The sequence below is a fragment of the Bos indicus genome, chromosome 20 (assembly GCF_029378745.1).
Source record: "Bos indicus isolate NIAB-ARS_2022 breed Sahiwal x Tharparkar chromosome 20, NIAB-ARS_B.indTharparkar_mat_pri_1.0, whole genome shotgun sequence".
In the NCBI taxonomy this organism is placed as follows: Eukaryota; Metazoa; Chordata; class Mammalia; order Artiodactyla; family Bovidae; genus Bos; species Bos indicus.
The window spans coordinates 5,683,201-5,698,876 of record NC_091779.1 but is presented as its reverse complement, the minus strand read 5'-3'; the positions used below and the strand labels follow the sequence as shown (position 1 = coordinate 5,698,876).

General features: G+C 45.1%; 1 protein-coding gene and 1 pseudogene across 1 annotated transcript in view; both read right to left on the bottom strand.

Annotated features, from left to right (window-relative positions):
* NSG2 (neuronal vesicle trafficking associated 2) overlaps nt 1-15,676 on the bottom strand; it is a 70,070-nt gene that overhangs the window by 37,080 nt on the left and 17,314 nt on the right. The window contains exon 3 of the mRNA XM_019983062.2: nt 13,299-13,382. Coding sequence (XP_019838621.2) covers nt 13,299-13,382 — 84 coding nt within the window. The remainder of the gene's footprint in view (nt 1-13,298; nt 13,383-15,676) is intronic.
* LOC109574996 (non-histone chromosomal protein HMG-14 pseudogene) lies at nt 1,708-2,956 on the bottom strand (annotated as a pseudogene).

Below are 15,676 nucleotides of genomic sequence, written 5' to 3'. Positions count from 1 at the left end.
TCAGAGGAGAGGATTCAGAAGTGAACCAAGGGTGGTGCCTGTCCTCAAGAGCCCAGGCTTTCATAGGGCCGGAGAAAACACATGCAAGAAAACCACTGCAAGGAGGAGGTTGAGCTGACAAACTCCCCAGTGAGTGAGGTCCCAGGGGAGAAAGGGGCAGGACCACAGCTGACAGTGGGGGTGCGACTAGGGGCTGTGAGAACAGCCTTCACCCGGAAGGGGATGCGTGAGCCAGCCTGCGCGATGAAAAGGTGCATGCTAGGCCACAGCAGAGAAAAAAGCATTCAGGGCAGAAGAAACAGCTGTTTGGAGGAGTGGACGCAGGATAGGACAGACTGCGTCCAGCATTCCATGAGTAATTTAGGTTGGTGTGAGGGGTGTGCAGTGAGAAAGGAGAGGAGGCTGAAGAGATGAGAAAGAGGTTCTGAGGACCAGGGACAGTAGACTTAGGAGTTTAGATTTCACCCTGAGGGCCAGGGGAAGCCCCAGAAGAGCTTTAAGCAGCAGGGAAAGGTGGTCACAAAATGACTCTCAGAAGAGACAAACACTGGCTAGAGCTTGGAATGTCAAAATCAAAGACAAGCTGGAAAATGAGGGATGCAGTTGAAATATATACATGACTTATTTTTGTCCTACCTATAAAGATAATAAAGGTATTTATGGATTTAAAATTGCATCGTGTACATTTTACTTTGCCCATGAACAATCACCTTTGATCCATTAAGAGTTATGCAGTACCAAGGGAAAAGAAAATTCAAAAGAATTCATTTTGCCCACTTTCTGTGACTATCTCGTATTTTATCAAGTCCCTTAGGACCTTGAGAGGTCTTGTTTTTACCTTTACTAATTTTTCTAGGGCTTCAAATCTCCAGGAGACAGCTAGGATAAGAAACTGAATATTCAACAAATCTAATATGTCATGGTAGGGTGACAGGGGCGTAATTCCCATTTTCAGACCAATAAATATAGTGATAAATCCTGGGCCAAGTTTTCCTCAGCCTCAGCACTATTGATATTTTAGGTAGGGTAATGCTTCATTGTGGGGAGCTGTCCTGTTCGTCATAGGATATTTAACAGCATCTCTGGCCTTACTTAACCCACTGGATTGGAGACCAGTAGCACAGATACATTCAAACACACATACAGACTGGTGACGACCAAAAATGTCTCCTGGGGAACAAAGTCACCCCTGATGGAAAGCGCTGCCTTAGAACATCTCAGACAGAAGCGCCCTTGGGGACCCTCCCACTCAACTCCCTCATTCCACAGATGAGCAAACTGAAGCTCAGAGACTAAGACTAGAAACCAGGTTTCCTTACTCAGGTTAGAATATTTTTTAGAGATCAGATATCTTTTTTCTTAGCCTCAGAGAAATGCAATTGTTTTTAAAGTGTTGGAGGAATTCTAAATATCAGTTTCACATGGATGGGCCTAAAGATTATCATACTAAGTGAAGTCAGACACAGAAAGACAAATATATGATATCACTTATATATGGAATCTTAAAAACACACACACACACACAACAGAAATAACTTATTTACAAAGCAGACTCACAGACTCAGAGAAGGAACTTAATGGTTACCAGTAGGGAGGGAGTGGGGCTAGGGCTAGACTGGAGGTGAGGGATTGACATGTACACACTGCTGTATTTAAAATAAGGTAACTGACAAGGATCTACAATAATAGGTCCTTGCTTGTTGTCCATTTCTTTTTTTTTTTTTTTTCTTTTATAACTGAGATTTTATTGGTTGTTTTGAGGATCACTACACAGACATTTCAATTTGTACACAATTCTTCACATATGTACCAGAAATCTAAAATATCATGTAGTTGTGATTCATAACAGTTATTCCAGTGACTTCCAGCTTAAAATTTGGAGCAAACTTTCCTTAACAGGATATCAAGTACCAATATCTTCAAATATTGATATGTTGTTACATCATAAGTCCCACTGATTCACAATTTAATATCATATACACTACATACCCAAACTGTCAATCGTTCACAGCACATTAACCAAGTTACTAGGAAAACTGGACTACCACGACCAAAGATGTTATAGTATAGTGCACAAAATTCTGACCAGGAGAGCCAAGATCAAAAAGTGGTTTGCTGTAGGAAATAATTCTACCAAAACGATATGGGAAGAGAAGTAATTTCAAGTGCTCAAGACATTAAATGCACAACTGACTCCAAACTGCCATTTAGTATGCTTTTGTGTTACAGGATATAAAAGCTACCCCCCATCTACGGAATGTTAAGCTGACACCCAAGACAATCAAAGCCTCCCGTATCCAATATCCCACTATTTTCTGGTTGTACCAAAAAATAAACAACCAGCAAATGATTTCACCTCTTAAAAAAAAGCATTTACACTTAAAAAATGGGATGAGGTGGGATTCCCTCCTTTTTAAAAATGTTTCTAGAGCTACTAAAAAACTTGCATTTACAAAATAGTTGATAAAAATATTCCTCTGGATTGTACAAGAAGGGAAACAGGGACCACTGACAGGACTCGGTATGTGGTTATTAATCAGACTTGGCTTCTTTCTCTTCTGCTTCATCAGAGGCTGGGCTCTCCTCGTTTTTATTCTCTCCGTTTTCTGCAGGTAAGTCTTCTTTAGTCTCCTGGTTGGCCACTTCCGCCTGTTTTCCCTTTGCTCTTTTTCCTTTTGTTTGCACTTTTTTGTCTGAAGATTTATCCTTTCCCGCCGCCTTTTTTGGCTTCGTTTCCACTTTTGCAGGAGCCGGTTTAGCTGACAACCTCGCCGACCTCCTCTTGGGCTCCTCCTTCGCCGCCCCCTCGGCGGAGCTGACCTTCCTCTTGGGCATCGTGGCGACGGGTCGGGCGAGAGCCGGGTGCCTGAGGGCCGCGGCGCGCCGAGAGCCTTCGCGAAGCTGAGTAGCCTGACCGCTGCCGCTCCTCCCGCCCGAGCTCTGTCCATTTCGAATACAGCACTGTGTACATGACCTTCCCAAACTCCCTAACTACCCCTTCCCCCCAGCAACCGTCAGCTCATTCTCTAAGTCTGGGAGTTTCTTTCTGTTTTTGTAAGTAAGTTCATTTCTGTCATTTCTTTTCAGATAAAAGAATTTGAAAAGGAATAGATACATCACTTTGCTGTACACCTGAAACTAAAACAATACTGTTAATCAACTATGCTCCAAAGTAAAAGATAAGAAAAAAATAAAGCAAATTTAGTTTCATCTAGCTGAATCTTCATTTGTTTTTCCTCTCTCCTCTCTTTTCAACTCTCTCTCCTTGATATAAATTATTCAGCCTAGAATTTCTATTTACTTGTTTTCCTAGATACAAATGCTAACAAAATTAATAATAATAAAAAAGATTATGAAAACATCCATACTTCTCTAATTCAATATTTTTCTTTTTTCATTTGTTAGCAGTGAAGAGGTGAAGCGGAAGATGTTCAATATATATATTCGAGTGTCTGTGTGCCAGGCACTTTGCCTGGCACACCCTAAACACGGTTATTACAACAACCCTCAGAAGTGGGCATTGGCAAGCTTACTCATATTCCTAAAGAGGAAACTGAGGCTCAGGGAAGTAAGGTGACATGCTCACACAGCTAGTGAGTTCTCAAACTGGCATTTGAACTCAAGTCTGTCAGACTGTATAGTGAAACTGAGCTCAGGTTGTAGAGACTTAGAATGGGTTCACGATTACTGCCCAAGAGAGAGCTGAATCCCTTCAGAGAAACAAACTCCCCCGCAATTGCTCGGATCACAGAGCTGAGGAGCTTGCCAGCATCTCCAGGAGGAAGCCAGGCCTCTGAGGCAGTTGCTATGACGACTAGTTTTCTTATAATTATAGAACATGGTGGTGACACGACAAAGCTGCACAATCACTTTGTTAGGACCTGTCTTCCTCTGACAGTTCCAGGAGCTTAAATATCATAATTTTTTTAAGTCCCATTTAAAATAATCATGCATTGCAGCAGCAGAGGCCCAGGGAGTGAGAAAGTCGAGGAGATTAACCCTCCTACTATGTGAGAGGACCAGGAGGCAAGCCACACAGCAAGCCATGAGGAAAACAGCATTTCTCCCTTGGGAAGTGTTTGCTTCTCTTTTTCCTTTTGGATCAATGCTTTTAGGATTTGGCCAAACAGCGTATTTAAAGAGAAGAAAAAAAGAGAGCCAAAGAAAAATTGGCCTAATGCTTGGCAAATAACAGGGATAGGCAGCAAAATTTTAGCATTCTAGTAAACTGCTTTTCAGTTTAGTTTAATTTAGCCAATTCCCCATATGTGTAGGGTTTCCTGATTTGGAAGCTGATACAGACAAAAGGGCACACACACAAACATATATGCACATCACAGACAAACATACCCCTCTGAGCCAGAAAGCCTGACTGTACCTTATTAGCTGTGTGATGTTGAGCGTCTTAACTAACCTATCTGATCCTCAGTTTCCTTACCTGTACGTCAGAAACAATGCCTACTTCATGAGTTAAAGATAAAATGGAAAATGACCAGCAAACTACACAGCACATAATAAGAGCTCAATGAAATCAATTAAGTAAAAATAATAAATTTTTAAATCTTGTTTCACTTTCCATGAACATCTATCTTCCTTTTATTATCCCAGCAGGGGACGTGAGAAAACTTTATGAAGCCCTTCACTACTTTCAGCAATCCAACCAGGTATCACGGGAACTCTAGGTGAAGTCAATGTGCCATCTCAGGGGAGTGATGGGTGCAGGAAAGGCTGGGAGTCTGGGACTCCAGATGAGAAAGTGACTTGGGGAATCAAGGGTAAGTTTCAGAAGGAGGTGAGACCTGGTCTGAGTCACAAGGCAGAAAATGTAGGCAGTCGAGCCAGAGGAAACCGCATGGGCAAAGACCAGGAGAGGTGAAAGGAGAGGTGGTTTTGTAGAACTGAGAGAGGCCTGAAGCACTGAGAACAGGGAATGGCAGAGGGACGAGCAGCAGGGGCCACCTCTGGGGAGCCTGCAGTGCCAGCTAAAAGCTCACACTGTTGACCACAGGATGTGGGGGCCGCCGGGGATTTCTCAAGCAAGATCTGACGGTTGTCCTAACCACACAAAGGTGGAAAGGCAAAGGTGGGATGGAACTGGAAGGCCAAAAGCTGGCCTGGTGGAAAGGGTGGGAGAGGAGAAAGAGCTGAGCCACGGTGTTGAGACAGAGGGCCTAGTGAGATGCAGCCGGCTGTGGCTCCCCACTGAGGCCCGCCCTAGGTGGGAGCATTCCATCCACTGCGTGACCAACTTCCCAGAAATGAAACAGGAGGAGATTCACATTTCTAAAGCTTCTGTGGGGCTTATGTTGTCTCATTTTGTCCTCAGGCCAGGCCTATGGTGCAGACAGCATTGTCTTATTTTACAGCTTGGGAAATGCAGGTTCAGAGACATGAAATGACTCGCTGTCATTCGTATAAACCCACAGTGCCAAACCTCCAACCCACGGAATTCCCCTTTTCTGTACTGCTCTTCCCACAAGCGTGCTGGTTAACTGCCCTGGGCTCGGAAAGGAGGGTGATGCATGATTTAGTGTTTGCTCATTGCCATGGTATAAATATTCCCCCAAAGCTTGGTTACATACTTCTAACAGTTTAACAACTGGTGTGCAGACTTTAAATCGGCCAACTCCCTCAGGAGTCCCACAGGAAATAAGAATATTCACTAAATTCTAGGAGTCTTCTATACCAAACTTACTAACAAGTAATTTGCTTTATTAAAGCATTTATGTGCCAGTGTTTGAATCAATGAGAATGACAACCTGGCAATAACAGCAGCCCAGGCATGAGGCTCTGGAGTGGAGCTGTCACCGAGTCATCCAGGGCTTGCACGAGCCTCACACCCTGCGCACATTCCGCCTGAGACAGCACCACAGACGTTTTCTCTCCCAGGGAAATGTTTTGTTAAAAAAAAAAAAATAAGCCACATTCGCTTTTCAATTCTCAGTAATATATGTTTCTCAAGGTTACTCCAATAGTACAATTTCATGAGGCCAGGAGAAAGCACCCAGCCATAAACATAGGCTTGCATCTTTGTTCTGATTTTCAATAAAGCCCTAGCCAGAAGTGCAATAATAAACATCAAATACTCTTGCAGCCTTTTTTTTCCCACCAAGCACTCACATGCAAATTCTCTTCATGCCAGATAATGACTCTGCTCCTAACCCAGCAGGCAGTGTTTTTAATAACTTACCTAAAGTGTTTCTCAAAATTAAAAAAAATAAGAGAGCAATAAAAACCAAGACAACAGATAATAAAGTAAAATCGCTTATCTCCATTTGCTGCTGTCAGCAAATATTAGAATCCCGTCAATGGAAGGCAGCCCCTGGGATTTTGATAAAAAACTGGAAGAAGCAAATGGCAAAGCTATAAAAGAGGTCTCACCTCCCGGGGAATGTGACATCAGGAAGAGGACATCTATGAGAATGTGTCATCAGCAAGAAGCTTAGAAGCAAAGATATGGCCCCAATTTTAAATAAATATATTGAAAATGAGTCAGCCAGAGCTCTGGTGTTTATCAGCATGGAGTTCTTCCATCAACCATGGGGATATTTTGTTTGTTTATTCATTTACCTGCTCATTTATTAAAGATATCATTTGGTGCCTAGGGTGGCCAAGCATTCACTAGGCTTTTGGGGTGCAAAGATGAAGATAGTGGGAGACACAGCAGGTAAAGCTGATGCCAACACTGTGTCTCTGGAAGGTTATACAGCAGGTGTGGGAATCCCGAGGGGGAGGGACAGACTGCACATGGGTGGGCAGGCAAGCCTTCACAGGCAGGGCCATTTGAGTTGGGTGCTGAGGGGTGAGAAGGGAGTTTGCCCAATGGTGGAGGCAGGTAAGGCAGTTTGGTTGGAAGAGACAGCATGAACAAAGACGGGGAGGCATACGACGTACGTTACGAGGAAAGGACCAGGACTTAGGGCAGGTGAGGGCACCTGTGGGAGGAGGCAAATGAGCAGGGCACCTGTGGAAGCCGTGGGGTGGTTAGAAGGGCAGCAAATGCATCATGCATGTATGCACCCATACATGCATTAGGAAGAGTCTTCCTTTGGGGAGCGAGGAGAATGGGCAGGAGGGGGCTGAGAAAGGAGGCAGAGGGAGCTGGAAGGAGGCTGGGCCAGCAGATGATGAGTGGGACAGAGACCAGAGCAGAAAGCGTGGTGACCAGAGACTTGCAGGCGGGAGAGGGGTCTGGACTCTGCTGACTGTTAGACATGGCCACCCTCCTGGGGAGACTGGTTCTGGCATTCCACCGTGTAGTATTGGGGGGAAGGTGAGAAGAGTTGTGGCCTGAGACAGAGTGCCAACATCCCCAACCTTTGGCCAGAAGCGGAAGAGAAGAAGGAAAGAGGTGACTGGCAGCTCGGTGGGCTCAGCAGCAGCCCCTGGCTGTGATTCTCTGGTAGCCGGGCCCCCCTTCCCCTGGCAGCAGCTTCCCTCACCCCTTACACTCAGCCAAGGCCCCTGCTTCAGGCCTGTAAGTACAGCCTGGCTCCACAGCCTCCTGGGCATGGAACTCGGGAAAATGCCCAGCCTCTGTGAGCCTGTTTGCCTCACTTGCAACCAGGGTGACAATCTCACCAGCGGGCTATCTTACATAGTGCCAACCACAGGTCAGGCCGAAAGCAGAGCACAAGCCTCAGACGCTGAGTGGACCGACAAATGGATGGAACGCTAAGTCAGTATCCTGTAATATGAGTCCCGAGGCTTCAGCTGGGTATCTGTTTCTTTTTGTTTTATTGGTGTGCTGTCGCCGCTTGTTTTTAGCAACAGGCCACAGACACCAACCCTTTAAAAACTGCTAGCTTCTCACTTCTAATTCTCCCCACCACTTTTATGCTAATGTGCCCATCTGCCTGACAGGAATGATGAGGCCTGGCCCCTTTGCACTGATGCGTCCCTTGCATTCCGCATTCTCCCCACTGACTGTGCTTTGGGTCTGGTCTACAGGCACCCTCAGGATCTTTCCCCACATACCTGGACACCCTCCAGTCTGAGGGTGCCCAGGTCATAGCCACCAGGGGCAGGTTTTCTGTATCCTGACTCAGGATGTATTATCAGGGATGGACGCTGAGGCAGTCCCAAGACTGGGTGGGGCTCAAGCTGTAACACACCGGACACTCACTCTATACTATACCCCCTTCCGAGAGCTGAGAACACACGAGTGGGCCACTGCCACCCTACCCTCCAGGGACCAGAGGCTGAAGGTACCAGAATAGCGCAGCACAGTAGTACGCATGACCCCCTTATGACCTGCAGAGCTCAGACCAGTCATCAGACTCGGAAGATCAGGGGAGGCATCTCAGAGGAGGTGCCCCTACAAGGACACAGACAAGAAGTTGGTTGGCATCTTCTTGTCTAAACCACACGTTTGCAAGCTCCTCCAGAGCAAGGCTTCGGTCTTGCCCGTCTGCGGGTCTCCCAGCAACACATCTAGTGCAGCCCAGTGCAAATTTGATACAGACAAAAACAAAAGGGGAGAAAGGGCAGAAAGGGAGGAAGTCAGGCAAGCCACAGCTGGGCAGGGTGTCATCGAGGTATAGCAGAGAAAATGGGTTATGGAGCCATAGTTCTGGGTACTTATTTGTCCTTAAATGTCCTTGCTGCATGGCCTTGCCAGACACTTCACTTCTTTGAGCATCAGTTTCCTCAACCATAAAATGGAGGTAATAATAAGAGTGGTGATAATATAATAATAAAAGTGGTACTGATAATAATACGAGTAGTAGTACATAAGGTTGTCGTCAACCTGAAAAGTGGATATAAAGGCATTTTTAACAAGTACTAGGATTATTCATGTTATAACTGATGTGTTGAGAAGTAGCTTACCAAAAAATACTGCCTGCATTCCCCAAGAGGCAAAGAGATGACTCCCGAGGTCACTGTAGAGAGCCAGAGGCAGCCCATGGGTTCTGACATTGAATTGGCTACTCTTAGAACAGTTCCTCCCAGAGAAGGCAATGGCAACCCACTCCAGTACTCTTGCCTGGCAAATCCCATGGACAGAGGAGCCTGGTAGGCCGCAGTCCATGGGGTCGCTGGGAGTCGGAAACGACTGAGCGACTTCACTTTCACTTTGCACTTTCGTGCATTGGAGGAGGAAATGGCAACCCACTCCAGTGTTCTTGCCTGGAGAATCCCAGGGACGGGGGAGCCTGGTGGGCTGCCGTCTCTGGTGTCGCACAGAGTCAGACACGACTGAAGCGACTTAGCAGCAGCAGCAGCAGCAGCAGCAGAACAGTTCCTCCAGGTTTATCCAGTCACTTTCCCAGGAGGAAAAGCCAGGAAAGGGAGGACCAGGTCTGTCTCAACCAATTGTCAAAATCCAGCTAATTAGGCAGAAAACTTAAGAACCCAGGATGAAGGAAAGGGATCAGAACAGGAAGAGAATAAAATGATCATTCACTGAGAACTCGAGTGCTCCAAGAACTTACAGTTCGGGCTATCTCAAGACTGTGTCTCAGTTAATGGATGAGGAATCAAGAGCTCAGAGAGGTGAAGAGAATTCCCAAGGTCATGAAGCTAAGAGATGACAGGGACATGACCTGAGTTGCCGGTGAATCTGGTCCCAAAGTACAGGTGTTCCCTAGAATACCTCTCCTCACGTTAGCACAGCTTCCAAATGCAAGACTCAAGTTTCTTCTCTCAGGTGAGCCTGGGGACAGACAGCTCCTTTCCCAGCAAAATCAGCTTCAGAAGAAACTCCAGCTCTCCGGACTAAGAAAGAAGGCGGGGCTTCTCTCTACATGCTCCCATCTTCTCAAAGAAGCCTGATGAACATTCTCGAAAGTCTGTGACCCTTGGCAATGACTGTAAGAGCCTTCATGTTTAAAAAAAAAAAAAAAAATTCCAGGCGATTCTTTCAATCTTTCTCCATTCATCTCTCCCTCCCTGCTCTCTCCTCTCATTCTCTCTCAAGGTACAATTGTTATGAGCTGATCACCCCAGGTCAGATTTGAGCTGTGAAGTCACAAGCTGTTCCACTTCCTCGAAGGTACTGGGACTAAGGGTCAGATGCATCTTTGTCATCCCCATGGTTACTTCTGCCGTGGGTGATATCCTGGAGGGGGAGCCTGGCCATTGTTTATCAGCCTTATACTCTCTGAAATGAACTGGGATTTTCTGACTTCAAGCTCCAGTTCCCTAGCCTCAATTTCCATCCTGAGCTCCAGACCAGTTACATCCAAGGGTGGCCAGACTGCCTCCTCCCCCACTCACCTCTCCCATGGTACCCCCACACCCTCCACTCAATGTGCTCCCCACTGTCCAGTCCCCCATCTCCCATCCAGTCAGCCAAGCCAAGCACCCAGAAGCTCCTGATGGAGCCTCTGATTCTCCAACCAGGAACAAGTCCTGCAAGTTCACCTCCGTAACAGCCCACCTGGATGCCTGAGTGCCCCTGCAGCTGACGCTCAGACCCTCAGACTCCTCTCAGTCACCACCAGCCTCCTCCTTAGACTGCAGCATCAACCATCACCCCAGTAGAAACATCCTCCATGTGGCCCAGGGGAAGCTCTCGTTAAGGAAGTGAAAAGCTGGTCAAATGGATGCTTGCAGCTTTACAAAAGCAAACAAATTTGCTCCATTCCTTCCATTTTGTTCCAAGTGGCAGGGCCCTCCACCCACACCACTGCTGACAAAGGTCTGACCCCAAATCCCAGCACCCCTTTTTTTCCCACCCCAGGACCAAATGAGTCCAGTTGTGGGGGGCTGGGGGGCGGGCTTCCACAGGCCCTGATCCCTGATGAACTACTCATTTTTTCTTGGCTGACTCACTTCTGTTCTAACCCAGAGTTACCTATGGCAGGCCGCGTGGATGAACAGACAGTCCCGGCCACTTGCTAGTGGGGGAGCAGGTTGCAATGCTGCTCTGAGCTAAAGTTCCTCTTGAAAAAAAAAAAAAGGGGACTATATCAGCCTCTCAGGGACCCATGGGCCTCATGATATGATATGATGTTTACCATATGATAAAACAGCCACATCACCGGAAGCTGCCAACAAAGAGGAAACAAAAATGAAACAACGTGATCCCAGCGCCGCTGCTGATGACACAGCCACAGACGACATTCTGAGACATTTCTTTCCTCTGTATACTTGTGGTCTTTTCATAGTTCCAATCATAGAAAACATACAATTTTAATCTCTGCTTTTTTCACTCAACCTCCTCTATAATAAGTATCTGCCCAAATTATCACATGCCTTCATAACCATCATTTTAAATGATTGCTAAATAAGGATTAATTTCATCAAAAACTGTAACACTCTATTTGGTAAAACGAGCAAAATTTTTAAATGTGTCTAATTTTTTATTGTACCAAGTCATGCTCTTGTAGAATTGGGAAAGTAAAAGAAAGAAGAAAATATCTCACGAGCCCGTAATTCAGAGTAAACTACTCACCCCGCAAAAGTGGTTCTTAAAAAATTGTTGAACTACTCCGTCCTATGCATGTGGTCTTACATATGGAATCATGAGAAAGTTGCTGAAAACCTAGCATTGTTTCCAATGCTTTGAGTTTACCAATAACACTGCAATAAACATTTGTGCTCATGAATCTGGACATATTTCTGATGATCTCTGCTGCTAGGAGGACAGGTCAGCTTCACTCCCTGGCCTGGTCCCCACACACTGTGTACCAAGACACTCCCACCCTCCCCTCATGGCTACCTGCTGGCTCTTGCAGGTAGGTACCTGCACGCAGTTCAGGCCAGGTCAAAGTTCACTGGGCCCATGCTGTGTGCCAGATACTAAAGCCACAGTCAGAAATAAAAGCAATCCTTGCCCTCTAAGAGGGGGTCAACATCTAGCGAAGTCCCACATGCTGGGGGATGTACACAGAGGTGCCGTGCTCCCTCCCAGGCTCACACACCCAGCTGCTCTAATGTAGATCGAACAGGGAAAAACACAGGGACAGAAGCAGACCAGCATATGCAGCCGCATACATACTCCAATCCCCAGACAAGCAACCAAGGACTGGTTTCACGTCCAAAGCCCCTGAGCCACAGTTGACACGAAATAGCTGCTATTAGTCATATACTTCTTCTGCTTTGCGTGTATTCTGTACGTCATCCTCACAGTGACCTTCTGGTATTTCCCTTTGATAAGTGAGGTTTACTGACTTGTGTGTGCTTCCCAAGTGGCTCAGTGGTAAAGATTATTCACCTGCCAATGCAGGAGATGCAGGAGACGTGGATTTGATCCCTGGGTCAGGAAGATCCCCTGGAGAAGGAAATGGCTGCCCACTCCAGTATTCCTGCCTGGGAAACTCCATGGACAGAGGAACCTGGTAGGCTACAGTCTATGGGGCTGCAAAGAGTCGGGCATGACTTAGCAACTAACAACAACTGACTTGCTTGTGGCCACATGGCTGGTATGAGGCAGAAACAAGAGCTCAAACCCTGCCAGACTGCTCCAGCATCCTTCTACAGAACCACTTTTTCTACTGCCTCCATGGCAGATTTTGCCTCCAAAATATCTCTTAGGTCTCTAATCCACTCACCACCCTTCTCAAAGCCACTACTGGTGTTTGAACGTGGACAAATGCAGTAGCCCAGCAGTCTCTGCATGTTCCCTCTTGCCCACTACACTCTGTTAGTCATGTAAAAGCCAGTCTGCTTTTTCCAAAAACCAGCTGTAATCATGTCCTTCCTTTACCTGAAGTTCTTCTAGGGTGTCTTCATAAAAACCCAAATTCCTCCATACAGCATATGAGACCTAGGATTGTCTGCCCTCTGCCTATTTCTCCTGCCTCCTCCCCACACCTCTCCTAGAGCCCAGATTCGCTGCCCTTATGCCTATTCAGTGTTGGGTCCAACTCCCCTCCAGCCTCAGGGCCCTAAGTCCTAAGTGACTTCCCCACGGTACTTTCCTGAGGTTCCTCCACACATCTTTGCAGAGCAGGTTTCATGGCTCCTTCGTGCAATTCATCACAGTGATATATACTCCTCAGTTCTCCTAGTGACCCCTCTACCAAGAAATAGAAATTCAATCATCTAGTTTTTACCACTAAGTCAACTTTTCTCTACCTTTGTTGTTTTCGTATTTGTTGCAATCAGCCACTGTCTACAATTTGCATTTCTTTACACATTTCCATCACATTTCCTGGAGACTGTGATGGAAAGGCAGAGAGATGGGGACCAGATGTAAAAGAAGAAATGAGACACATTTAACAATTATCAAATTGTCTGAACATTTCGGGGCCAGAGAAAGGCTAATTCATCCTCAAGAGGCAGAGTTTTGTTATTTGACTAGACTCAGTGACTCATATGCAGTCTTTCTGTTACACCATCAAGACACTGACCGTAAATTCGGCAATTTTCGGCACCCGGAACTTCCCTTTGTTCTTCTGTTCAGGCTGATATTCTGTTCTTGTCTTCACAATCACCTAAAATGATCAACCAGTGTTAGCACACATAAATACTTGGGAGAGTTGTCTCTTCCTTTTTTTTTAGTAACTAGAATTAACTATATATTGCATAAAGATCAGAAAACACACACTTCCTCAAACACACACAAGAAAATTAAAAATTAAAATTACCCATAATATTTTCCCATTCCAACAGAGACAACCATAGGTGACAATTCTGGTGACACCTTTTCAGACGTTTTTACACGCACATATACGTGGGCTGCTGTCTCTGGGGTCGCACAGAGTCAGACACGACTGAAGCGACTTCGCAGCAGCAGCAGCAGATGTATTATATTGCATTTATGTATTAGCTATTTATACAAATATATTTTTGTGAAATGGACTGGCACTTCATTTTATCACACAACACTACACTAACATTTTTTTCCATGTAGACAAATATATGATTTCAGTTTGCCTTTTGATGTCCTTTAATATTTCATTGTATGTGTTACTACAATTACTCTAAGCAGTATTGACCGTTGAACATGTAGGGTGTTTCCACGGTTTGGATTATCTAAGTAAGTTATGATGAACATCTTGTAGCTAAACTTTTGCACATATACTTAATTCCAATTTAATTTGGAGACTTCCACAAAGCAAAATATAAAGGTCTATTGAATCTATTGTATCATCCTATTTTTCTGAAGTCTGAATATTTTGCAGAGGCGGCTAATATCTTTTCAAGATAAGCTGTCAACCTGCCAAGACATTTATGGAACTTCATCCCACTGTGTAGGCAAAGTGGAAGAAAAAAAGAAACTTGACAGATAATCAATAACTATTGCTGAGTGCCACAGTGTCATGGGGGGCACAGGAGCTGTCTGAGCCTTGGGGTCTCACCTGTAAAGTAAGGACAATGATCATAATAATAACCCCTATTTAACAAGATTGTTTTGAGGGTTAAATTAGATGATCATGGGCAAAATTTTTGGAATAATTTATTATGTGCCAGGGCTAGATCAAGCTCTCCATATACTTTATCCACAAACCACTACTATTTCCATTCTCCTGAAAGGGAAACTGAAGCAGAGAGCTGCCAAGTCACATATCCAAGGTAACACAGCTCAAAGGAAGCAATCTTCTAACTATGATCAGTCTTCTCATTAGAGCTTAAATTAACTGAATTTTCACTGAAAACTTTCACCCTGAGTTTTCCGAGAAATGACAGTCAAGTGTATGGACTCCTGCAAGAATTCTATGAAGAATGCTCTTTAAGGTCTCTGAGGCATACTGTGGACAAAATACAGCTCACAAAGGAAGGGGCAGGGGAGGAACTTCCATGATTGAACATCTCCTGTATGGCACTTAGATATGTTGGTTAGGAGGATCTGGGTCCCAACCCATGCAAAACACCGCTCCCTCCCTGACACACAGAATTCATCTGCAGATGTAAATTCTGTTGCTGTGGCCCACCCTCTTTCAATTCTGCTCCTCCAAACAATAAAAAGTGATCCCTGGCTTCCTTAAACTAAGAAATGATACAGTCAAATAAGGGTGAGGGATTTGGGGGGAGAATGGGGTTAGGGAATGTTCAATTTTTTTCCATCTCCTGCTCTAAAGAAGAAGAAAACAGAAGCCTCCTTGCCACAAGTAAAAAAAAATATCCCTCATGCTTTGCAAATGTACTGTACAGCAGACACTGAGCACTTGACAGGCACTACCTCATTTAATTCTGTGTTGTGGGGCAGATACTGACATTGTCAGTATTGTAGGGAGGTGAAAGATTGCACAATGTGCTTGAATCCCAACTCTAGCGCTGAGCCTTCTGTGTCTTGGTTTTCTCATCCATTAAATGGGAAATAACCATAAGTTTTTAGGAGGCTTATGTGAGTCAATATAAGTCAAGCACTCACATCGTTTATTCAATAATAAATGCTTTTTTAAACACTGCCTTTGAGTGCTGCCAAATGTTTTTCCAATAGATATCTGAAGCAGATGTAGCTTGGGCCTGGCTTGCACATGTCAACCTGTAGGTCCTTCCTATCCAGCCCTTACAGAACAACACAAGGAGTTCTCAAGAATGATGCTCTTCAAGCATGGTCTAAAAAAGGGGGCTTTCAAGGATGAATACCGTTTTCCTGAGTGGACAAGCCAAGACATTTTATGCAAAGTGAACCACACGGTTTAGGAAACAAAAGTGTGAAACAGCATGTAGCCTACGTGTTTGGATGCTTTGGTGTCACATGAACTTCAATGTATAAGTAAGAATTGAGAGCTAATATAACTACAAGAGCAAATGCAAAAGCACAGCTCATAGGCAGTGCTGT